The sequence below is a fragment of the Opisthorchis viverrini genome (genome assembly GCF_000715545.1).
Source record: "Opisthorchis viverrini unplaced genomic scaffold opera_v5_264, whole genome shotgun sequence".
In the NCBI taxonomy this organism is placed as follows: Eukaryota; Metazoa; Platyhelminthes; class Trematoda; order Opisthorchiida; family Opisthorchiidae; genus Opisthorchis; species Opisthorchis viverrini.
In genome coordinates, this window is record NW_008751921.1 from 452,310 (window position 1) to 477,678 (window position 25,369).

Below are 25,369 nucleotides of genomic sequence, written 5' to 3' on the forward strand. Positions count from 1 at the left end.
GCACGAAGGAGGCACGAGGGCTGGGATACTGCCAGGTGGCCCAAGCCTGACAGGAGGAGTCGAGTGGCGGAGGTCGGGTTCGAACCACGGACGTTCCGGTCAGTAAATTCGCGCTCTAACCACTTGGGCCACCCCCCCCCCCGCTGGAAAGCTCAAGGGCATGTTCGATGATATTCACTTTTCAAAAGCTTTCCAAGTTTTTTTACTTTGCTTATCTGGTAGCTTGTAACCGCTTAATTCGCGTTGATCAACAAATGACCACGCACCTGAAGGCGCTCCACCTCTCATCTAACGAAACATCAAGCACCGGAAAGTGAGTGGCGCTCCCCACAAGCACTTGGCATCCTTCAAGATTGACACAGAACAGTAAACGCCATTTCCTCACGTTTCTCTGATTTGGTGGATGGTTGCCAGTATCCAGAACGCAAGTCACCCAGCTGGGGCTAATCAAAAGTGTCCTCGACTAAAAGGATGCCTACAATCCGATTTAGAGTCAATTATTTCAAACGTCGGAAATCCACGTAAAATCAAGTTTTTCCGTTCGCCTTCTTGACCAGAGCCACAGATCGGTTCTACAAAATCGGCTTCCTCGACTATAACATTTTCAAGCATCTCTTGTATCTCCCTATGGGCCTCGGCAAATTTAGTGAGTCTGATGGGGATCGAGCAGTGAGGTATTCGGACACAGGCAAATGCCAAACGGATCTTAGTTAATTGTAAACAGTTCGGCCTCCTCGCTCCTAGATTATACTGATGCAGCCCTCCAAGAAGGAAGTCTGCGCACACGCATTTCTCTCATGGAAGCGCTGGCGTGACAACTATGCTTGCCCGAGCAATACTTTGTTATCAGTTTTCCCCAGTTTAGGCCTACCACCGATTCTGCTCTTTCGGAAAATCCTGCTCCCCAAACTGTCTGCGTCGTCTTCGGGTCATTCACGTGCTACATCGGCATGTCGCCCATTTGCATGAAGTACGATGATGAGTTGTCAATTATCAATCGGTATCTACCCAGTGTCCTCGATGCTAGCGAGCACGATTTGCAATCAGCTTCGTTTCCCATCTGCCTCATTGACACCGCCGCCCAGTGAGCACAACTCACCCTTCCCGTCTATCCCAATGATGACCGGTATCGTAGGCTGCATCACTGCAGTGATCGCGACCCTCCAGGGAAAAGGCAAGCAATCAAAAGCGTTGGTACTGACAGATAGCCGGTTAAGACAATACTGGTTTTTACAGCGGCGATCCATGCCACGGCTGTAGCATCTACGCATCCGAATTTTTCTCCGCGGTCCTGTCTTTTGGCTTTGAGCTCTTCCGTTAGCCGGTCTAATTTCGTCCACTGGGTCCCCGTCCCGCTGAAGTGTTACTATTGGCACTATTGCCAGATGTACCAAGGCTTCCACGCTCAAGTAGCCAGTTGTTGCTTGCAAACGTAACTGAGCGCCTCGCGCTGGCTGCACACCCTCGATGAACTGGTCCGGCAGCAACTGCTGACTTCCAATCCCGGCGAGGCACGGTCTAACCACCATTTCAGACCGACCAAGATCAATGTTGTGCCGAATTCCGCTCAGTGATTAGAGTGTGAATTCACTGACCGGACGGTCCGTGGTTCGAACCTGTCCTCTGCATCCCAACTTTTGTCTATGTTTGAGCGACCAGGCAGTATTCCAGCCCTCGTGTTTCCTACTGATGGCATGCAAGTTAGGCACGGAAAGGGTGTTACAGCTGAGCCGTTTTTCATCCTAATCCTATGCCGTTTGCTTTGGATCGCTTCATAGCATCCTGGCGACCTGCTGGCTTGTCGAATTTCACTGCAGTTGCTGCCTTCACGGCGCCCCAGACTAACTTCCTAAAGCTGGCCCCCAAGGAATATATTCGGTGCCATCAATTTACCCTTTTGCTTTGGATCGCTTCATAGCATCCTGGGGACCTGCTGGCTTGTCGAAGTTCACTGCAGTTGCTGGCTTCACGGCGCCCCAGACCAACTTCCTAAAGCGGGCCTCCAAGGAATATTTTCGGTGCCATCACTTTACCCGTTCGGCCTTCAGTGTGAGATAATCCCAACCCCTACTACTCAGGAAGGCCGTCACGTCGCAGCTTCGATAGGTTTTGGCCCCAGGATTTTGCCCACTGCACGGAGTGAGAAGATAAGTGTCTTCGGGTGCAGAATTATTTGTTAGCCAACACGAATTAGGTGGTTAGAAACCATCAGACATGAAAGTGAACACCCAATTTGCACAGATATTTTGAAAAGTGAGAATTATGGGACTCTCTCTTTAAATTCCCTTGACGTTGTTTGAATACCATACAATGGTGGTCACACTTTCACACCTGAACCGATGCTACTCATATACTTTTCAATAGTGTACGCCATCACCCTATTACTGACAGGCATAACACACCGGAAATTTCTGATATGCAGACCTAGGTCACTTCTGTACTCAAACTAGAGTAACTATGCTAAAGTAGAACCACCGCAACTCAAGTAAACCGCAGTCATATTTCTGCGGTGTCCTCGGCATTTCACCAAGAAATGAAAACACACAATGAATAAAAACTGACAGCGTGAATGTGAGCGCGTCCCAACCAGCATCATTCGTGTTGACAACGACGATGTCGTTTCAGCTGTTTCTTACACGACGAGGACCAGTAGGCATACCACGTGTGACAGCAGCGGGGTTTACTTTCCTGCTTTTGAAGTTGGTATTGCTTCTCATGGAGTCGAATCGGTATCGTTTGTATGCAGTGCTGAAACCTTTTCTGACGATCAGCGAATCAGGTCATTTTTGGCTCACTTTTAGTCTTACTGAGAGCTGTGTTCCAGCCAACTTGTTGTCCAATCAGTTGGAAATATTTTAGTTTCACAAAAGGCTGTGAAGCTCAGAAAGTCTTCCACTTCTGATGATCAACATCCGATTTATCTATTTACTTCGGTGCATCTAAGCCAATCATTAGTACCATTTGTCGAACCCCATCATGAGAAGGCTTCTATATTGCAGTCAAATACTTCACCCTGCCTTTGGAACTAGTTCGTCTTGTTGTCGGAGTTTTGGCCACGACTCTTCCTAAGCCGAAGAGTCGAAGCTAGCCTCGTTTCGGCGACCTTGACCGTGAATGGCCGGTTACCCGAAGCTGACAAGTATCCTTCTTATTGTTTGGTATCGGAATTGGAGGGAATCGACTGAACCAGTATGACAGTGGTGGACGAGTATCTTACTCCCTTCCAGAAACCAATTCGATCGTATTACGGATCGTATTACGCACCCAATTGGTCCGATCACAGTCATTGGATTAACCTAAAGTATTAACCTGATGTACCGCACTACACTGAACATCGTTACGTAACCACTGGTGATGCCGGATCCTTGAATGTGGAGGCTAACACTTCAGAAGAAGGGTTAGAATCCTGTCCGAGGTTCAAAAGTACACGTGCTGATGGCCATTATGATACTTGAAATGTTCCTCTTAATCAATAGTTTAAAGGGAATGAAACGTTTTGCGCAATTTTGATGCTTTCTAGCAATAAAGAGTTTTGAGTTTGCTTCCATCTCCAAGTCATCATAAGTTGTTTATTTTATGTCAGGTTGTAACGTAGCAAGCGTTATCCCACAACTGGACCGCGAATTACGATATGCCTTTTCCTGATGATACCGTTTCTTCCGCCTTTGCGAATTTGGTCCACCCTTCCTACTACCCACCAGGCCAAACGATCTTCTCAATTCATATGTAGATGGGATGTATCCCGGTTTTGAAGAAAAGATGAGATGTGCTTTATGGTACCTCCATCGGCTTTGTAATTAGTGAACGATTTCATCGAATCCCTACGTGGGTTCCCTTATTGACTGCCGGTTCATCCTATGCCGAAAGACGAAAATAAGGAAACAGTTATTTCGTTCGCTATGGGTATGTGCGCTTCAAGAGTCTCCCGTAGTTTTCCTTAGATCATGCCAGGGCAGTGAACAGCGCATGAAGAAGAGTAAGGTTGGTTTGGGAAGGATATGGGTTGATGTTTTGACTAGATGCCTATTAGATTCTGGAACACTGCAGCGTTTATTATCAGCAAATCGTTGCTGTCTTTTTGGGTGTCTAGGCTTTGGGACTGCGCACTGAGGTCTGAGCGTCTAGCGAATTTGTGGTTGTCTTCAGGATCTTGTCTTATGTTATATCAGCCTCAGTCTGAACTCACTATCTTAGTGGTTCCCCTTTTCGAGCGGAGCGCTGCAAGGGTGTTTTTTATGCTTCGTTACCTTCAATTCTGCTGTTTACATATCCCAACACAGACTGCTTGAGGGTGGCGATGTCCGGCTACAACACCCTCCATGCTAACAAACTCTATGTGTGGGAGACACTGATGACACTATTCGTGACAATCGAGATGCCAGAGTGCAGAATGTTCTCCGCACTATCCAAGCACAAAGCGGTTTTTACCACCGACAGGTGTCCTTACCTGAAGTCACACTGATCTAGTTGATAAGCCTGTTTGTCCAAAGATAAGATATAAGAGGTCAGACCTTGGTGCGTATCTTAAGAGCTAGATCTGCGTTCAGCAAACCCGGAGATATCCAGATCGACGGTACGGTGATATGGACCAGTTTTGAAGTTTGTGGTGAGAAACTGACCGTCTAAGAGCTTAAAACAGTGCGCAGGTCGCACAGCTATTCGGCCGAAGCCTCTTCAAAAAATTTCTGCCCATATTCTCATACTTTGTACTTTTTGTTCGCGAACCACACGTGAGGTTTGCATCAAAGAAGAAATCTAACTGAAGTTAATTCTTGCTAGTCCTGTACGCGAACCGGACGAAGATATCGGTTGAACAACGAGAAGTCTATGGTAAGCAACATTTTTTTCCTTCTGGAGACAAATTAGTGATCAACAGAAAGAACGATTCGTTTCACGACTGATCAAACCAATGTTTTATATCTCCGGTCCGTTTTGGTCAGCTCTGACGTAAGGCTCTTGGCCAACGTAATTGCCGCTGAAAAAGAGAAAAGGCTGGGAATAATACCTCCTCGAGTCCAGCCAGTTTTAGCTATCCAACGGTGTAAACCACTTACGGTGGTGAATAGCGACAAACTGTGTAATATGCGTTCTTCATCCTTTGACCGCCACTCAGAGGGACTCCGTCACACAAATGACGGTAGCAACCAAGTTCTCTGGTGTCCTCCCAAATAAGCTGCAAAAGGTACACATTTTTAATTCAGAATTTGACCAAAAATAGGATACTCAGCAATTCATATAGTCCTCCAATCTCTCACCTGCGTGTAATGACCCGTTTGCGCAACTTTTTCCATACTGATTGGTCCAAACTTGTATTGTTCGTGTTCGTCGAACCACATTTTTACGGGACTTTAAACGGGAAACATAAAGCCATATTCGAGTTAGATCATAATACAGCCGAGTGATGCATCTGTGCAATTTATGTGGTGATTGGCGTATTACTGAATGCCTGGACTTGACGTACAATTGAAGCATCAAAAGCTTCCAGTCAATCATTTATTTTCACGTAGAGTTTGTTACCTGGATCATTCTTATCCCAACAGATCAAGAGTAGTCTGTGGTATTGAGTTTGCTGACCCATTGGCATCGCGAACTTTGTCGCACCTCGTGCATGTACACTTGAGTTCCACCTTGACTCGCCAAACGTCTGCCTAACTGATTAATAATTGCTAGTCAGTAAGAAGTCCATTCATGCCACCATATCCTGTCATTTCTCCACCCAAGTTCAAGAAGAGGTTTGAAGTACGGGAAACTTGGTCATAGCATTGCACTCATTAGACCATCACAATCTAGGCGCACCGAGAAAGGTACTGCATTGAGGCGGATCATCTTCACGTCGAAATGAGAACCGGTAGTGATCGTATCGGAGAACTTCATATCCTACGCTAAGCACGCATTTGTGTTGATCGTGTTCTGCCTTAACTCAATACTACTGCTGTGATGTTCATCAGAATTGTTTACCCTAAATATTCTGCGCCACTTCGGAGAAACGGCTGACGTGAACACAAACACTGATGACGGAACTAAAAGCCGTTCCAAAGGATGCGTGGTATTAAAGTTTGATTATCAGACTGACCAACAACTTACTCCTGATTGATACCAGTTGACATGGCAAGGTTCTCACCCACAGTAGCATGTGTGAACTGACAATTCATTGCCCAGGTCTTCGCATCATCTTCCAGCTGCGAACTCCAAGTCTGGGTGAGCGGAAAGTGGAAGCACAATTGAGAAAGGACGATTCGCTTTCGTCCGGAAGTATTCACTAATCAATTTAATTTACATGAAACACTCTATATTAGGAGAGTTATTTTTTAAGAGAAGTTTACCGATAGCTCTGCGGTTTCATCAAGTTGATCTCGGACCAACACTAGTTTTATTACAGGAATATCCAAGGTTACACCGGACAATGTGAGACAGTCTGATTTGATTTGCAGCGCTACGCCTATTGTTAAAAACTTGGGGCTTTTGTTTCACATTACGATTCGTAAAGAGTTGATCGCGTCAATTCGATCAACCCGATGACCAGGATCTAACGGGTGTCTGGTCATTGGCGACACATACCTGTGATTTGCCCTTTGATTCAATAGCATTCTCAACAACATGTGGATAAAACCCTTTGGAAAGTATTCCACTGCATGTTCCACCAGTCACCCGTCTCTTCTGCTAACCTATCCATCTCCGGGACTGTAGGAGAACTTACAGGTTACATTAGCGACAGATGGATTAGAAGATCAAGGCCCAGGCTTGTGCACACATTTTGTCCACATCTTGTGCGCACAAGATAGAGGTTTAGACCACTAAGTTCTGGTGAATATTTTGAGACTACTTTCTCAATAGAATGTAACGGAAGATTCGGTAACACTCGACTCAAGTAGCTAATAAAGCAATTTTTTCACAGGTTCTTCACCGTTAACATGCGGACATAACCGTGGCGCTTCTTACAACTAAAGTGCATAAAAATCAACGGTGTGTTCGATATGGCAAACTGAAAACCGGGTCGACATCTTCAATTCCGAAGGTTAATAGTTGACTTCACTAGGACGAATAATTTATCCACATCTGAAAGAACTGGTCAGTATGCTTGGGCAGCTTCTCTCCGAGGTATCCAAGAAGACCCTCTACACAGGGTATAGCTGGTTTAACATGAAGGCAGTGCGACGCAGATGGCGGTCAGAAAACTAACCGTATTCCATCCTTCCACTGTGAAATTGAAGCAAACTGCCTAGGTAATTTTTGGCAGCCTCTTTTGGAAACAGCTGGGTCGCATCTGAGATGCAAGACTGCGTGGTTCAGGGTGAATCTGTACAGCATGGTTTCAGAGGTATGAATTAAGTGAGTTCAGGTCAGACGATGCAAAGGTCAATTAAGAATTACAGTAGACCGCAGCTTACCAATGACTTACCAGGTTTTGAAGGCTTTTAGCGGCTGGTTGCCCAAGGACGCGCCCCTCTCGGAGCATCACTCTGTATTTATTGTGGTTATTCAAAAATGTCATCGGGCCTAAGTTTTGTGGCCTACAACCGCAAATAAAACAGATGGTAAATGCAAGACCAAGGGCAGCCAGAGGTGGAACAAAGCGCATTTTTCTTGCTATCTTTCCAACGCTCTGAAGCTGATGGCATTTTATAGGGTGTGTCGCGCAAACTCAGCACTCGGTTGGTTCAAAAGTTGCTGAGAGAACCGACCTAAGCTACTACTGGTTTCCAAGCACTGAGAAAGTGGACCAGTTTTTCAGAAAATGAAAAGTTTAATCTACGACTTGTTAATCATTTGTGAACAAAGCGAATGGTGTGTGATGATGGTGTGCATCCATTTCGAAGGTATGAGTTGCGTGAAAAAAACGTGAAACAGCTTTGATCAAGACCGTCTGATTTGTGTTATGGCCAGAACCAGTAGTGTACTAATAAGTAGTGAGCCCGACGTGACTCACAACCGATGTACACGACGTGACTCACAACTGACTTACACAACATGACGAAAAAAATAGCAATCTTTCAGCTGTAACAGCCTTCCGATGCCTAGCTGCCATGCCACCCGGAGGAAGCACGAGGGCTGGGATACTGCTAGGTCGCCCAAGCCTAGACAGGGGAAGTCGAGTGGCAGAGGCCGAGTTCGAACCACGGACCTTTCGCCTAAACAAACAACCCATGTATACAACCTGACATTTGGCCGTTTCTATTACGTTTATCCGTACTTCATTCACGCTGTTGTTACCCGCATTTGTTTCGCCATGCTGAATTCTCCATTGCATCAACACGCAACATCAATGTCACCAGAATCAATCAGTCAATCACCAGAATGGCTCAGAAATACAACGCCTAATGAATATCATAACGTTAACCTACAACCAACCAATTAGCAGTTCGACTGACCGTTCTCCGGAAAGGATAAATTGCTACCTCCATCCATGTCGCACAATAGTCATTGGTTGCAACGTATTTGTTCAAAAGTATTGTTTGCATGGGCATAAAAGGCCCTTCTCCCAGGGACGTCAGTGGCATAAGGCATAAACGTACTCCTGTGTACCAATACACCCATAACAATATGTGTTGTTGTAGGAATAATTCCCTTCTCCCAGGGACGTCAGTGGCATAAGGTATAAACGTACTCCTGTGTACTAATATACCCATAACAATATGTGTTGTAGGAATAATTATGTGATAAGGATAAGCGGTTTGCGCTGAACCGAGTGGGCTCTGAGCGCAAGCCGCTTGATTGGGCATTTACTAGAACAAACGCAGTCGGAGGTAGAGTATGAAGTGGCTTGTCACAATTAGCGAATATACACTCATCTGCAAACTAATTTGGTTCTTTCGAGAGACTCACCTGGAACCCAGCTGAATCTCTCGTTTATGATGTTCTCAGGCTTGTCACAAGTCTTCTGTCGGCTTAGACATGATGGCACAATAATGGGCACCTGTACCAAATAACTGTCTGTCATCCAGGTGCCGACATCATGCGATAATTCAAATAAGATTCAGCGTAACCTCACAGCTCCTTTAGTAGAGTACTAGGCTAGTGTTACTGAGAGTTACTAATAGCATCATCAAGATAGTCAAAGATAACCCGAAAATACTCAACTGTTTCTGTAGCTAATTACGACGTAATCCTTAGAACGAGAATACCGGACGGTCAGTCATCAGACGATGAAACATGCTACGTTTCAACGAGCTTCTTTCAGCAGGTTGACGCGCGAATACGGTTGTGACTCACACTGCCGTACTGCTAACGTTGTGAATCTCCTCGTGGTTAGGACTGCATTGGGAGAAACCAACCCTTTGTGACTGTTCCGGTTATTTTGCAGCAATGCATTGTGCTAAGTCTCAAAGCTTCTTGTTCATGTTATAACCGTTATAGCTTCTTTCTCACGGCTTTCCAGTACTAGGTCGTCTTACGACGTTACAGCTCTTCAAACTTACCTGATAACTGTCACAATAGGGAAACTTCGTGTTTCTCCAAATTCGACCCCCGTTTTTTTCAGCTACTTCGGGATGAAATTTTCCGCCATTGAAGTGACCTTATAAATGCAGCTGATTTTTCTGTACCCGAAGACACTCCACTTTGGCAGCGTTTTCTGTTCACACATCTTGGGTGTTTGGAAAACTGTCATTCAGTTTGCGCAGGCAGTTCAAGTCAAATCGGTCAAGTACTAAAAACTTGAAGTCTGTGCATCAACCAGGGCTCGGTGTCGGAAATTGGTGCAGACAGAAAAACAGTTTGGTGCACTACAGTAATGGCGTCTATGTTCAAGTGTTACTTGTGAGTTCCTCGGAACAAACAAATACCGCGCTAGCCTTTGAAATCCGTGTGTTTATTTCATTATTTCTCGTTGGTTCTTCTATAATAGCGCAAATCCGAGCGGTACTCTACCTCATATGTATTCGGTTGAACGCATGATGTGGTCGAATGTGTTGTTGATGTTGAATACAAGCTGTAAGCTGTAGAAGACGAAATTTGTAGTAACGTTTATGTTTTAGACTAAGGTCGCTGAAGAGTTGGTAGTAGTCTGCAAGTGTCTTAGAATACGAAAATAAGTCAAGGTAGTTTGGTAACGGTGGCATGCGGACATTGGATTTTTCCGGTAGTGTTTTCTAGAGGAAGTGCTTTGAACTGAATAGATGATATTTCAATCAGTATTAGATGAGGATATCACCTTCATGATGGCGGGGCCATCGGTGTGGATGGTTGTCAACTAGAGACCAAGAAGCATTGGGATAAAAAATTTTCGGCAAGGATTAGGAAATCGTTCAAAGTCTGTCTACACTTCACCACCTGCACTTCCATCCCAATTCGAAAGGTCTTATTGAGGTTAACAAGGTTGTCTCAAAAGTCAAAGTTTCATAGAACGATCCACAGCGCTGGGAACAGGAAACCTGTTCCTCAATAAACGTCCGTCTTTTATGGGTTTCCTCTGCCGTTGCATCTTTGAAATCTCCCAAGCCGCCTAAAGCAGACAAAAGATTTTGCTTTGTACTGCCGCCCATCTCGGCTTCAACATCCCCACCGACAAGCCATTCAGTCATCTTGGTCCCACTTTTCGTAGCTGGTTTGTAGCCCTGTTGCTGTAAGCAATTCAACCCAGCAGATCGTCACTTTTTATTAGGTCAGTTGAGATATATGGTTAGGTCATCATCTTTTAGGATTTACGCAGTGTATAATGTCATCAGGCTTTTTGAATTTTTCAGTAGTTTATTTTTACTCTATCAGTCGAGGATTTTGGATTCACTTTCCGTAGAATTCTTCAAGTCCGGCGAAGTATTTCTTGTCCCAGCTGTAATCCACATGCGACTGGAGATCTTCACTTGGAATGGGTCCTTGTTGGGAGAACAATCTTCATTAAATAACCTTTATTTTTATATCAAAGCTGTTCATTCGAAAATATGTCAGAAGCAAGCGAAATTTAACGGCATCAATGACGTTACAATGTTAATGACAGTTAGCAGAAAAATATCAAGAACCAGCTTGTTTTTTGCGTCACCGACGTAAGGGAATAATGCCGGGCAAATCCAGTGAAGTTCAGACATCTCTTTGATGATTTCCAATCTCCAATGTCTGTTTTTCTTCTTTGGAACTCGCGCTGTAAATCCCGAGTTTACATGAGCTTCAAGCAGTCTTTTTATATGAGTTCATCAAAATTAAGTAGAGTAGACTTTGCGGATACACACTTTTTATATTTTTGTATAATTCGCATTTTACCAATGCAAACGTTTGCTCAGGTATTAGTGAACAGAAAAAAATTAAGGCCCAGTGTAGTGACACACTAACATATGAGAAGGAGCCTTATCTGTTAGAGTTTTATAATCGATTTCTGCCATGCCATGCTTACTTGTGGTGTGCAGTTAATTATCCGTACTAGAGGCTATGCACTTCCCGACCACGAATTACAAGCATTCCAAATCGAATTCCTCATGCTGATGATACAGACCCTTGTTACTGTTTTTTCTCATTATTCTGTCGAAATTCACATTCCATTCTCGCCAGACGGATCCGAATGATAAAATCGGTAGGACAGAAAACCGCAGCCTGGTGTAATTCCAATGTGAACGGCGTGAGATTTGCTCTTTTGCACACCTTCTGAACCGAGTGCCCCGGCTAGCACCTTCTAGTTCTGTGCTGCGGATAGCTAACAATCAAATGTAAGTGATGACATGATATCCAAAGACAGACAATCTAGGATAGTCAATAGGCACCATATAATTGGCTAGCGAAAAACTACCTAACCCACCTTACATACATACATACATACATACATACAAACATACATACATACATACATACATACAAACATACATACATACATACATACATACAAACATACATACATACATACATACATACAAACATACATACATACATACATACATACAAACATACATACATACATACATACATACAAACATACATACATACATACATACATACAAACATACATACATACATACATACATACAAACATACATACATACATACATACATACAAACATACATACATACATACATACATACAAACATACATACATACATACATACATACAAACATACATACATACATACATACATACAAACATACATACATACATACATACATACAAACATACATACATACATACATACATACAAACATACATACATACATACATACATACAAACATACATACATACATACATACATACAAACATACATACATACATACATACATACAAACATACATACATACATACATACATACAAACATACATACATTACATACATACATACGTACATACATACATACATACATACATACGTACGTACGTACGTACATACATACGTCTCCGTTTGCAGCAAGCCTTTCACGAGGGGAATGAATGCTCCCGCCTCTCCTCCCGCCGTTTCGAAGAAACCCAAATCGGCCAAGCCGGATGAAGAGTGGCTTAGTACTGGCATCTTTCGAGGCTATCAGGAACGAGTCGCTGCCGCCAAGGAAGAGTTAGAAGCTGCCATCGCCAAATTTGATTATTAAGTCACGGAAGCCCTGTGTATACCAGAAGAGATCCATTCCATGCTGATCGGTCCCCTTGGCACCGCAATCCAAAAGGTAATGCAGGAGTTCGGTGTACACGCCGAGTTCCATAATCACCAACCGCGTGAATCTGGTGATCAGGAGAACGTGGATCGGGTGCGCCTTTCTAATCGCGACGGCGAACGACCTGTTTATCCGTTTAAACTCAGAAAATCGGAACATACGACAAAAACAGTATCGTAAGAAACTTCTCACCACCGACGGAATCATGCTCAAACCCAGTGGTAATTAAGGAGCGTGATTTCCTGATTTCAAACTCGGAACTCCAGAGGTTTGATTCACTAACCACAACAATACTGAAATTGCAGTAGTGTTTGGTACAAGTCGCTGAAACCGCTGTAGACCTGGGGCAATAGAGTAGGTGGGCTGACAGGAAGAAGCCTATTCAGAACTATCAGCCGGTCCAAGAATAAAGACATAATCATGGGCACCAGTAAGCATCCGCACACCAAGTCACTAGCCCCATTCGTCAATTATTCCAAATTTTATGGAGACAACGCACCTTCCACAGCTAAACTGCAGTATTATCTGGAGGGTTATCATTACCGCAGTATTTGGGTGAGAACAGATACCAAGGCTATAAACTAACAGTTTCCTGATCACTGGTGCTGTTGCCTCATAGTATGACAATACAGTCGAGTAACTGGTTCAAATTTAGCCGGCAGATGCCCGGCCAGTTCGATTTTCATCATTTATGCACACCAGCAGTTTGCATTGGCGGTGGTAGGGTTGGGAATTTCAATGAAGACCTCGTCCAATCAGTCTATGCCAAAAAACGATAAGCGCTGCATAGGTGCTGTTATTGAGGTTCATCAACTCCTCACAAATCTACCAAGAAATTTTAAGTAGCAACATCCCGGCTAGGACCCGGAAGCCGATCAGCTGACCTGTAATTGTGTACAGATTTTTCATACTACTGCGCTTTTTATAAGTAGCGCAGATGTATGGATAATTCTTGTCGTGGGCGAACCTGAGATGGCATTTAGGGCAACACGTGACCACATAAGGTGGGTTCCGTTATTGAAGTGCTAGCTAATTGTGCTGTTGGTCGGATGCTCGTGGTCGAACGCGGTGGTTGCCAGATACTAGTCAGGATTCCGTGGTTTCGAAACTCTATCCGTTTCGTGAGTCGCGCACTTGATGATTTCCAGTAAGGATGAATAAGCTGTGCTTCACAACAGTTAAGCGTGATCGACGGAATCTCCGCTCAAAATTCCGTATTGCATGATTCGATTGCGTACATGGGTATGGAATCACTACATCTCAAAGTGCTATAAGTTTTGTGCCAGGCGGAAGTCTTCTAGATTGCTCTATTTAGTACCAGAATTTCACAGTCTGAAACTGCAACCATAGACTTTTTAATTAACTGACTGATATGTAGTAAGATGTGTGATACACAATACAATATACGATATGGTTTACGGAGGGTGATATGCTCTCATTTCCACGTTGCACATTTTACATACTGTAAAAGTATGATTTTATGTCCACATAAAACTTATTGTATAGTTTATACGTATATGTTTACGTAGACCTCTGTATTCATCTGACTATAACAGATCAGATCAAAATGAGATTGCAAACATCCATCTTGGTAAATCCACTTTTGGCATGCAGGTAAATGTTTCTCATGTCTCATGGTCAAAAGTGAAAATGCCATCTGACTTTATATTCAGAAGTGGTCTGGATGTTTGCGCACATTTTTCTTTTCACCCGTTGTGGGTGGGAGTTCCTCGAAGAGAAATTGAAATCAATTCAGCAATTTATTCCTCAGTACCACGAAACAAGCGTCACCCCTTTTTACCGTTGTTCCTTTCGAATGTAGCAACCCCCGGTCAGTTGTTCACAAACTTTTACTAACAGTTTTACTTAGAAGTAGTTGACAAATGCTTTCTAGGATTTATTTTCAGAGAATTTTGCGCGAATTGTTGCTGTCATATACCGTACAGACAAAACTTGAAGAGCTCACACAACCATACATTATTTACCACGGATTTATGCTTTTATCCCCTCTATGTAGGTTTTGTCACACCGAGTAAAAAGCAGGCCACACTAACGTTTGTTATATCCAGTGGAAGTTTACGGTATTGAAAAGAAATTACCTTCTTTTCTTACTTTAAACTAAACGGGAATTAGCCTTTCGCGGGCTAAGTATCATCCATGCGCATCATCACTTTGAGAAATATATAAATGCAGACAAAAGAGCATTTTCAAAACGTTTGCAATCATTTACACGAGAATTCTTGGTTGTTGCCTTTGAAGAGCACTGGTGGAAAAGTGCGTCAACCTGATTATACGAAAAATACACGACTTATTTCAAAGGTAATGATGAATGAACCTGGTAACCCGAACACCATAAATGGAGATATTTTTGTGCCCTGCACCTTGCTGAACTAAACTAGATTACGTCGATACCACCTCACTGGCCAAAAGACAGCACCAGGACTGTGCCTACCTGATGAGTATCAAGAACGGCAAAACCGGTTGTGGTCTGTCGAAGAATTTTCAGCAAACTTCTGAGTAATATATTGCATCCATACAATCATCAGACAGCATTAATCTATCCCAGGGTGCCGCTGCGTCCCAACACAGTTACTCAAGAAAGTTTCAAAAGCCTGGGATCAAACGCTGACTAATAGCAGGACTTTGTTAAGTGTATCGCTTGTCTGAATCATTCCGGTTAGGCTAAGTCTGCGCCCCGCACAGACTTATTGTTCGATTGAGCCATCCTGTTACTGCGAAACAGCACAATTCTAGTGTGTTACAGATGTTCTAGACTTACACTCTCGTAGTCCGTAGTTGAGTAAACGATCAAGCACATATAAGTAAAACAGAGTGCTTATTTGCTATCTTGCATCGTAGCCTTTATCCCCAAGTGAAATGAAATCTGACGCCAATTTATTTAAAGTAAATCAATACCAATGTTGAGCTCATGGGCGTGGTTGAGAAACACAACTCTCATTGTGACCTTCTGGTGTTTTTGGACTTTTTTCGGACCATTTTAGAGTTTTTCAATGTTTTATGGACATTCTGGAGTCAGTATTGCCGGAAGCAGACCCAGAAACTTTCAGTGTAGGACCGCCGTCAGTTATAAAACCGTGACTAACACTTTTTACAATCTTGTTCGCCAAAACTCACGTTTCCATTTTTTTGAACTAAGTGCGCACATTTTTCACCTAGATTCCTGTAAATTTTTAGCATGCTCGTCTGCGATCAGTTAAGCTCATTAATAAATGCAACCCAAAGTCATAGAAAGAAAGGGGATGTTGAACAAAAACCGTCCTATTGACTAATCTACCCAAAGCCTACGTAATTCTGGTCAGAAATCGCATCGCTCAATGAAATTTACAGGCGAAAATCCAAGTAGTACAGCTGTGTATACAGGGTCAGATGAAACGAGTTGCGTTGTCTGATTAAAAAGCCTAACCCATCCGGATCACAAAGGAGTGATTGAGAGTTCCCAGTCCCTCCCTATGAAGGAGATTGAGAATGTGTTAACAATCAACTCAATAGCAGATCCCAAGTAAATCATCCCGAACGAAGTCACAAGTCAAACCAACACCTGCAAATAGAATCTCACTCAGTCCCTCTGGATGTATCCAAGTCAATCGGTGGTGCACAACCTACAAAGCGACAAAATGAACCGACTTCCTGGCAAACAATCTTTAACTATACGGCTACAAGTGCATATCGACCCACAAGTCTTCCAAACTGGATTGCCCAATCACTCGAAACCGACTTGGTCACTTAGGTACGTGACTTTTCCTTGCAGCTGGGACCTTTTAATCTATCATCGATCTGTCTACACCTTGCTTCTAACTTCACCACTTTCTAGAAATCAACCCAACTTATAGTGATTAAACCAGGTTATCAGGTACTGAAACTGTAGCCGGATTAGATCACATTCAAGCAGCCGGCAAGGATAGCCTAATGGAGAAACCGTGAGCAACCCAATCATACCATCTCTAGCAAGTATTCGTACTGGACTTCTAAAAAACTGGTAATTAAATAGCGAATTACCATACCAGCTGAATCTCTCGTTTGTGGTGCTGATAAGCAACTGATTGTGCTGCACAAGGCCGCCTCATATTTCCTGTACTATATTCGAAACTTCGCGACAAATGTATAGACGTAATACACTACTCATAAGTTTGTTGAAAACTCTTCGACAGCACAGTAGAACGTAAAGTTGACGGAAACTTGAGGACCACATCGGCCGGATGAGCTCCAAGGAGGGCGAAACCGGTTGTGAGATTTGAAGAGCTTTCAACAACCTTATTAGTAGTGTATTACGCGTAGACAATCAATTATTTTCAAATCTGCCAGGTTACGTTAACGGTACTTTTGGGTTAGTCCAAGAAAATTCTTGTTTGACTTGCTACGTATTCAGAGCACTATGCGCAACGTGGTAAGCTCAACTTGTCAATGTTTGCCTCAAACAGTGTCCCCTCCCGGTTATCTAGATTGTTCGTCGTTCTTTAGGCTGACCTGGTTGCAAATGTTTCTTCACTAACCCGAGTGACGTGATCAGTCGTAAGTTGGCGGTGCATGTTGGCACGACCGCGTGTAGGATGTGTAACGAAGATATCTTGTGAGAGCTAAAGAATCACGCTTTGATGTTGCATTTTTGACCAATTCTTTCTGAATGATTTCTTGATCAGTTTCATATCATTCTTTCAAATAGTTGCATGCATTCCACATGATGCATTCTGTTCAAACTTCCCAGTCCAGAGGAAGACACAAATATGAGGGATATACCACAAGGGAACAGCCGTCCAGTATCTTTCATTGGCAGGGCATTCTATCAGTTGACGTCAGGGTGGAACGCAGAGAACAGAACCGGCTTCCCCAACATTCAGACTCATTTATCAAACACTCTCCTTCTGTGCAACGATTCGTTTAAATGGTCAACTTAAATAGAAAATTATGAGTACACTTCCCGCCTTTATTTTGGTTCGTATGACGTATCTTTGTTGTTAACGCATATTTTAACGTAAGCGCTACTTGAGTTTTTTTCGGGGCTGAGTTGAATGGTAGCGGGGCAGAATAACAGAGGTATAGAAAGTTTAGGTACACATGACACTTCTCTGAGTTAAAATGCGTGACGTGAATTTAATCTACTTTGTAATGTTATCTGTGGTAACACAGTTTGGGTGCATTCCCAGTTGGAGGTGAATGTAAGATATAAAACAGTGTTTGGATTACCAATACAACTCCCGGTTAGCAAAAGTTCGCCAACCCTGTGGAAGACGGCGGGATGTCTTGGAATCGGTCGGGGAGCAATTACTGAGACAGATCATTGGCAGCGTGCGGTTTATTGACGCCTCCACCAAACACCAATCACCTTGCTGTGGAGCGGGAAACTCTAACTCACCCAAGGCGTAGTGAAGAAATTCTAGTACCACTGGGATAGGTTCATCTGAATTTGCTAGAACGCGGGATTCTAACACCAAAAATGGGCCATTTTCCTTTTCATATACAACTTTACACCATTCCGACTGTTTATGCAGCTACCGAGCCTACCTCCAGGAAGGGCGACATTGGTCGTGGGCTGTCGAAGACTTTTCAGCAAACTTGTGAGTAGAATCTTTCATAAAAGTATACTCCCATATCTCGAATATCGTACCAACTGAAATATGAGGTGGCCTGTGTGCAGCACATTCAGTCGCAAAATATCATAAACGAGAGATTCAGTTGAGTCTCTCGTGAAAACCAAATCGATTTGCAAATGAGTGTATTACTCGAAAATAGTTCAATTTAGGTTCAAGTAGAACATAAGTTTGACGGAAACTCGGCGACTGCGCCTACCTGATGAGCCCGAAACAGAAGGGCGAAACCGGTCGCTGGCTGTCGGAAAGTTTTTAGAAACCTTGTGAGTAGTTTCCATTATAAAAAAATGCCACCATCTTTATTCTGAACGTAAACTTTCCATGACACTGAGAAAAAGCTTACTTATATTCTACTCGTCCAGATCATCGATTGCGGAGATGCACCTACGGGTCGTTATCCCCACATTTTAAGCACTGTGAAAAAAGAGAGACAATTTTTCACTACTGGGCATGTTAAGTGTTTGACCGCGGATTGTGTTACAGAGGAAAATCCTGAGAATATTTTGAGGAAAAACATGCGGAAGAAGTACAAATACAGTATTCCCATGACTGCTTTAACGAATGCGCCTATTGGATTTCCATTCGTGAGTTGTACATTTTGTGCCTTGTAGCTCCTACCCCATTCATTTTTCTTTTTATATGCAAGCACCGAATGAATCACGGATTGCAAGTATACCGATATTAATTTTGTTCATGTTTTAAATTCGTTTCTGCTTTGAAATAACTCCACTGAACTTGAGAAGCTGTCTATTCATGTTCTTTGGAAACGACCGCACCAAAGAAGTCGACAGACCGTTCAGCCTCACGGCAAGCAGGCCCTGCAGTATTGCTCAATTACCATCTTTCGGTTCCGAAAATAAATTACGGTAAAATTACCTCTACGTGTGTTTCGAGGGATGAAATACTTTGTTTTACACTCTAAAGTGCGTCATAGTCCCACGGAATCTTGGTTTAGCACATGTTACTCTTCTGCACCTACTTGTTTTTCCATTCGGACTGAGAGGAGATCATATTTCGCATGTCGCCTCTCTTGGGACCTTATCTAAATGCCTTAGACCAACCACATGCACCCTGTTTGCCTCTGTGTTTTCGAAATACTTGACGTCTTACGTGAAATCTCTTTGTTGTTCACTTGTTGCTTGTCGATCCTTTCAAGGCTTCTTCAACACTCCGTGTTCACTCCAAGCATTCTTGTGGGCAACACATTGTACGGCGATGTGAGGACTTTGAAATCGTTTGACTATTAGACAAGGGTAGTCTATTAATGTTACTTTTGCTCATGCCGCGGTTCTCGGGGCAAAGAGCTAACAGTTAACTTTTCGTAATATATCTGTCTGCTCAATGCCAGAAAAGACTGGTTTTGCGCAATAAATTTTGAACCCAGTTCCAAATAATCATATGAGATTTAGAAGCGCTAGACGAGAATCATTAGAGATCACTCGAATCCGGGCGGTGTTCGTAAAAAAAGAGTCGGTAAATTCTTTAACAGAATGGGTGTATTCGTGCTTTTTTTAATGAATAAACAAATCAACTGTTAGCTTAGCAATCTTCGCTCACAGCTTTCGCTATACGACCAGATCTGTCATACGGTTCCTGACCAAAGTAATTTCCGCTGAATAAAAGGAAAAAAAACATGAATTTAATAGAGGCATCCTTGTGGCGCACTCCTGTCCGTTTGCCACCAATGCGCGTACAACTTACGGTGGGCTGTAGCGGCAAACCGAAAAATAGGCACTTTTCATGGGTGCACCACTGCTCATGTACAAGTATGGACACAAATGTCGATAGCATCCGACCTCTGTGGTATTCTCCCAAACGATCTGTGGACAAATGATGATTAAATTTAACGAAAGCCGGAAAGAACAAAGACACGTATGGTTTTTACTTGAGAAGCTTGGTGAGGTATGTTTACCTGGGTATAATGTCCCGTAGCTGCGAGATTGTGAGAGCTAATTGGTCCAAAGCTGTATACTTTGTATTCATCGTACCAAGCTTTGACCGAACTAAAACAGAGAAGTGTATGGTGAAAAATAGGCTGATAGGTATGACGAAGATCAATGAAATCGGAGATGGGTAGTACAGGTGAAAGGAAGAAGGCCTTCGCTGAAAAGTTATCCATTAAAAAATGCCAACTGACAAGTTATAGACTATTGGACAGAGAAGCAAAACTCTCATTTGCATCTTATTTACAAAAACTGAACTCCAACTTCTATTTGAACGCGTCTTCTTGAACTTTCCTGGATATTCGTCGACTGTTGCTCAAATCCAAGCAAATAATATGAAGCGTCTTCTCCAATTCCGCAACAGATTTCCCTTTTCAATAGACGCAAAGCAAATTTACAAGAAGAAAACCTACTACTCGCATCATCCCATCAGTATCAACGTTGATAGTGATAGGTAGATATGATGGACGTCAATTAAGTCGGAGATGGGTAGTACAGGTATTCCCACAATGAAAGTGTTCTCATAATGGAAAAGCATAACTGACTTACTCATAGTTGATATCAGATGATGCGCCAATGTTTTCACCGTCACTACTGTAGGCCTTGTCCACATGCTTAAACACGCACCGGGTTGCCCAAGTTTTTGCGTCATTTTCTAGCTTTGAGCTCCAAGTCTCAAATTAAAAGATACAGTTGGAAATATTGTGTTAAAAACTGACCGATATTTATTTGATCTATCAAAAAGCAATAAGCGATGGGGCCGTCATAACCCCTATCAATTTGATTAAAATGGTAAAAAACGCTAGGTGACGATATATTTGTGTAAAGAGCAATAACGGTTTGTTTTAACTTACCAAGTTTTTCATGTTCACAGCGGCCGGTTGTCTAGGAACGCGGCCCAATCGAACCATCTCGCGATATTCGTTGTGTTTTTTTAAAAACGTATTCCGGTCCCACTTTGGTGCCTTCGTTGTGCAACTCCATACGAAGCAAGTGTTAAAGACTACGCAGTAAACAGTGAGCAAGCGGCCGGAGAGCATGCTACTTGTCTTTTGTCCTGTATGGAAGTGCTTAACATCCATCCGACTTTTATAGGAATTTCCATTGTGTGCTCCGTCAACTTAAGAAAGGATTGGTCAGCAAGTCACTGAATACCGAAACGCGATCAATGATTGGTTTTCTTTTAGAAGAGGAACATTTCACTGAGCACTCGGTTGGACCAACTTCACCGCAGAGAAGATTGTTCAACGGCCGCTTCATGATACGCAGTAGACCATTTCGAAGATAGTGGGGTGTTTATAACAGTTTGAAGTGGTAAGTATTCCAACCCCGTAAATGATTACCAATTTTCACAACACAGTTCCACTGTCCGTTTTATTTCACACTATCCTAGCACTGACATGTTAAATGCATTAGTACCGTTATAAGCGGTGAGTGGAAGCCACAGAGGTAGAGCAAACGGATTTGGGGAAACTGGCTGAAGGCTCGCTGATTTAGATCGGTGACTGATAGCAGGTGATCGCACGGGTTTCGTTCGAGTCAAGCGCATACTCGCTGGATTCTGTAAACGTTTCGCCGTCGGTACACAACATATGCGGCACCTACTTTAGATCCTATTCTAATCAACATCAAATACCTTGTTTGTGATACTTTCTAACAATACGCTAAGTGTGGAAAAGTGAAAGAACGAGTGAAGCTGAAGAAGGGCGCTTGACTGGAGTGCATCAAGGATTTGAAGTGAAATAACTTTACCATCGCAAACACTAGCCCCGAAACACATTTTCCACCATTATTGCCATACACATGAGTTATGGATGCCTGTGAGTTTCGTTTGCATTGTTTTCCTTGACAGATCACACATTTTGAATGATGGCTTCCTTTTTGAAGAGATGAACAAATCGTCTGACGGCATTCTTCAAGGGAATGACCATTTTGTCATCTAACAAAGTATTTGAAAGACCAATTTTGTTTCCCAACTTAGCGACATTCTCTGTTAGTTTGACTGCATTTGGAATGCATTTTTTATGATTCTACTAGTAGTTTTGATGATCAGGTTTCCCTTAATTTTGTTACGCGCGCTAGCTTCAGCGCATTCGTTACAACTCCATGTACACATATGCAGTCTACAGGACTTTAAACATCCCTGGATTTCAAAGCGAACTTATTTAGGAACAAGAATTCGGTGGAAGGCCTCTCGACTGATAATCAACCAACAAACATGGAGGGTTAGTACATACAAAGATCAGCTTGAACATCCTCAGGAGCACTTTGCTTGTAAACACCGCATATATTGAAATATTTACCTAAAAATTTGTTTCTAACCTCGTCAGTTCGAGTTTCGTAACACACAGGCGAATACCGGCCAGTTACTTTTTTCACTCAAATCATCACCATTTCTGGTTAATTAGTACATTTCTTTATGGTATCAACAACTAAAATGTCGCTTGGTATATCAAATATCGAGATTTCTTAAATTCATCCTGCAGGTTGTTCATTAGGTCATCAGTGGTTCCAGTGAAAGATGTGTCTGTAAACCAAAAGGCAAGCTGTTTCAAAGCGTTTTTGAACACACGTCACGGTGTCTGATCACCATTTCCAGAATACGATTGCCTTAAAGTTCCGTAGTAGAAGTTTCTATCAGTCATGCAGCGCTAAATGGTATTTTGGGTGTGCACAAAGCATTTTGCGACAACACCGGACGGACAACCCGGGGTTACGAATAAAACGTGCTGTGCTGCGTACGTACCTTTGAAGAAAATATCGCCCACATATTGCTTCACTTCTTTGTGTCCATGAGTCTAATGGTCTAGTCCTTCAGGAACAAACTGCAACGGGAACGTCTACCACACTGATTCCTGCAGAACAAACACGACAGTTGAGCGAAAACTTTAATCCAGCCTTTTTTGTGCAAATTCAGTGATCAAACCATGCCAAATTAGTTCTCAAGTATTTGATTCATTGTTGGATAAGCCCATGAACTAGCCTAATTAACCAAAACTAGTCATTTTTGGCATTTGGATGTAGGTGTAACGCGGTCCAACTAGCTGACGTATCGCACGGGGCCCCCCTTCAGCGTCGTGGAAAGATTCAGAAAGAAACCCAAAAGTGGGTCATGGTGAGTGGCTAACTGCGTTACCGAAATGAACAGGGCACTGATATTCCAAGTAAGCTTTTTGAACAGCTTGTGCATGGTTTCTCGCGCGATTCTACCGTATCTGGTTTGATCTAGAGCTGTCCGCGTTTTCTTGGCCGAAGGGTTGAAAATTTGTTCGAAAACATCCAACAAGTCTGCAGACTTTGAAAACTTCGCTGGGTGAGTGAAGAAAAAGTCCATTTGTGTGCGTTATTTTGCCCACTGCTTGCACAATCCATGGAAAACGAATGACAAAACATTCTCAGTTAGCAAAGATTCATCCAAAGACTACTTCAAATCGAGCAAATTTAGCATTACACCCACATCTTCGGCGCCAAAATTGGTCGATTCGAATATCTTTCGGTTCACGTTCATGACATATTGCGCTGTACTTTCGCCAAAGAGGGCATAGTTCCAGTAAAATTTGAATGCACACAGTTGAATTTTCTTCTACAGCAGAACGAGGATTTGTTCGGTCAACCAGTCACTAGAACGGAGCACAAGTGGAGGGGGGCAAAGATGAGCATAAAAATCTAGTTGTCGGTACCTTCCTTCGCCCGCGAATGAAGTCGGATTCATCTGCTGACCTCCTGGGTCCCTGCTATCTGGAATGTGAGACAAGTTCCTCTGAAGTACCGCGTACCGCCATAAAGAAGTGAGTGAGTAAATAAGTAAGTGTGCTAGCGCACATTGCGCCTTGAAGAGCATTCACCATTGTTTTTCCTTCCTTTGGTTGTTGGTCCTTAGACGCGTGTTTCCATTTCAAAATCTTTACATACTTTGGGATTCATCTCATCAGACTGGAACTGTTCTTGGCATGATTTCGAATCAGACTTCTCTCTCTTTTCTCCCATATTTTCCTGTTGCTCTTTCGCATTCATAGCTTGCATTCACTTTTTATGTTTGTGACCATGCTCTTCAAAAATAAATGATAATTGAACATAAGTAAGTAAGTGAGTAAGTAAGTAAGTAAGTAAGTAAGTAAGTAAGTAAGTAAGTAAGTAAGTAAGTAAGTAAGTAAGTAAGTAAGTAAGTAAGTAAGTAAGTAAGTAAGTAAGTAAGTAAGTAAGTAAGTAAGTAAGTAAGTAAGTAAGTAAGTAAGTAAGTAAGTAAGTAAGTAAGTAAGTAAGTAAGTAAGTAAGTAAGTAAGTAAGTAAGTAAGTAAGTAAGTAAGTAAGTAAGTAAGTAAGTAAGTAAGTAAGTAAGTAAGTAAGTAAGTAAGTAAGTAAGTAAGTAAGTAAGTAAGTAAGTAAGTAAGTAAGTAAGTAAGTAAGTAAGTAAGTAAGTAAGTAAGTAAGTAAGTAAGTAAGTAAGTAAGTAAGTAAGTAAGTAAGTAAGTAAGTAAGTAAGTAAGTAAGTAAGTAAGTAAGTAAGTAAGTAAGTAAGTAAGTAAGTAAGTAAGTAAGTAAGTAAGTAAGTAAGTAAGTAAGTAAGTAAGTAAGTAAGTAAGTAAGTAAGTAAGTAAGTAAGTAAGTAAGTAAGTAAGTAAGTAAGTAAGTAAGTAAGTAAGTAAGTAAGTAAGTAAGTAAGTAAGTAAGTAAGTAAGTAAGTAAGTAAGTAAGTAAGTAAGTAAGTAAGTAAGTAAGTAAGTAAGTAAGTAAGTAAGTAAGTAAGTAAGTAAGTAAGTAAGTAAGTAAGTAAGTAAGTAAGTAAGTAAGTAAGTAAGTAAGTAAGTAAGTAAGTAAGTAAGTAAGTAAGTAAGTAAGTAAGTAAGTAAGTAAGTAAGTAAGTAAGTAAGTAAGTAAGTAAGTAAGTAAGTAAGTAAGTAAGTAAGTAAGTAAGTAAGTAAGTAAGTAAGTAAGTAAGTAAGTAAGTAAGTAAGTAAGTAAGTAAGTAAGTAAGTAAGTAAGTAAGTAAGTAAGTAAGTAAGTAAGTAAGTAAGTAAGTAAGTAAGTAAGTAAGTAAGTAAGTAAGTAAGTAAGTAAGTAAGTAAGTAAGTAAGTAAGTAAGTAAGTAAGTAAGTAAGTAAGTAAGTAAGTAAGTAAGTAAGTAAGTAAGTAAGTAAGTAAGTAAGTAAGTAAGTAAGTAAGTAAGTAAGTAAGTAAGTAAGTAAGTAAGTAAGTAAGTAAGTAAGTAAGTAAGTAAGTAAGTAAGTAAGTAAGTAAGTAAGTAAGTAAGTAAGTA

The 25,369-nt window shown here is 42.1% G+C and overlaps 2 protein-coding genes across 2 annotated transcripts; both read right to left on the bottom strand.

The window, feature by feature from the left end:
• Window positions 1-1,567: 1,567 nt before the first annotated feature.
• Window positions 1,568-7,579, bottom strand: T265_09240 (hypothetical protein; the record flags this gene model as incomplete). Its single annotated transcript, XM_009175265.1, has 6 exons — window positions 1,568-1,849; window positions 4,948-4,975; window positions 5,055-5,173; window positions 5,256-5,346; window positions 6,085-6,194; window positions 7,400-7,579. 6 exons carry the CDS (start codon window positions 7,577-7,579, stop codon window positions 1,568-1,570), a joined length of 810 nt encoding a protein of 269 aa, XP_009173529.1.
• Window positions 7,580-19,708: 12,129 nt separating this feature from the next.
• On the bottom strand, window positions 19,709-24,135 carry T265_09241 (hypothetical protein; the record flags this gene model as incomplete). Its single annotated transcript, XM_009175266.1, has 7 exons — window positions 19,709-19,781; window positions 19,871-19,989; window positions 20,082-20,172; window positions 20,662-20,786; window positions 20,967-21,232; window positions 21,749-21,776; window positions 24,025-24,135. 7 exons carry the CDS (start codon window positions 24,133-24,135, stop codon window positions 19,709-19,711), a joined length of 813 nt encoding a protein of 270 aa, XP_009173530.1.
• Between the last annotated feature and the right edge of the window lie 1,234 nt (window positions 24,136-25,369).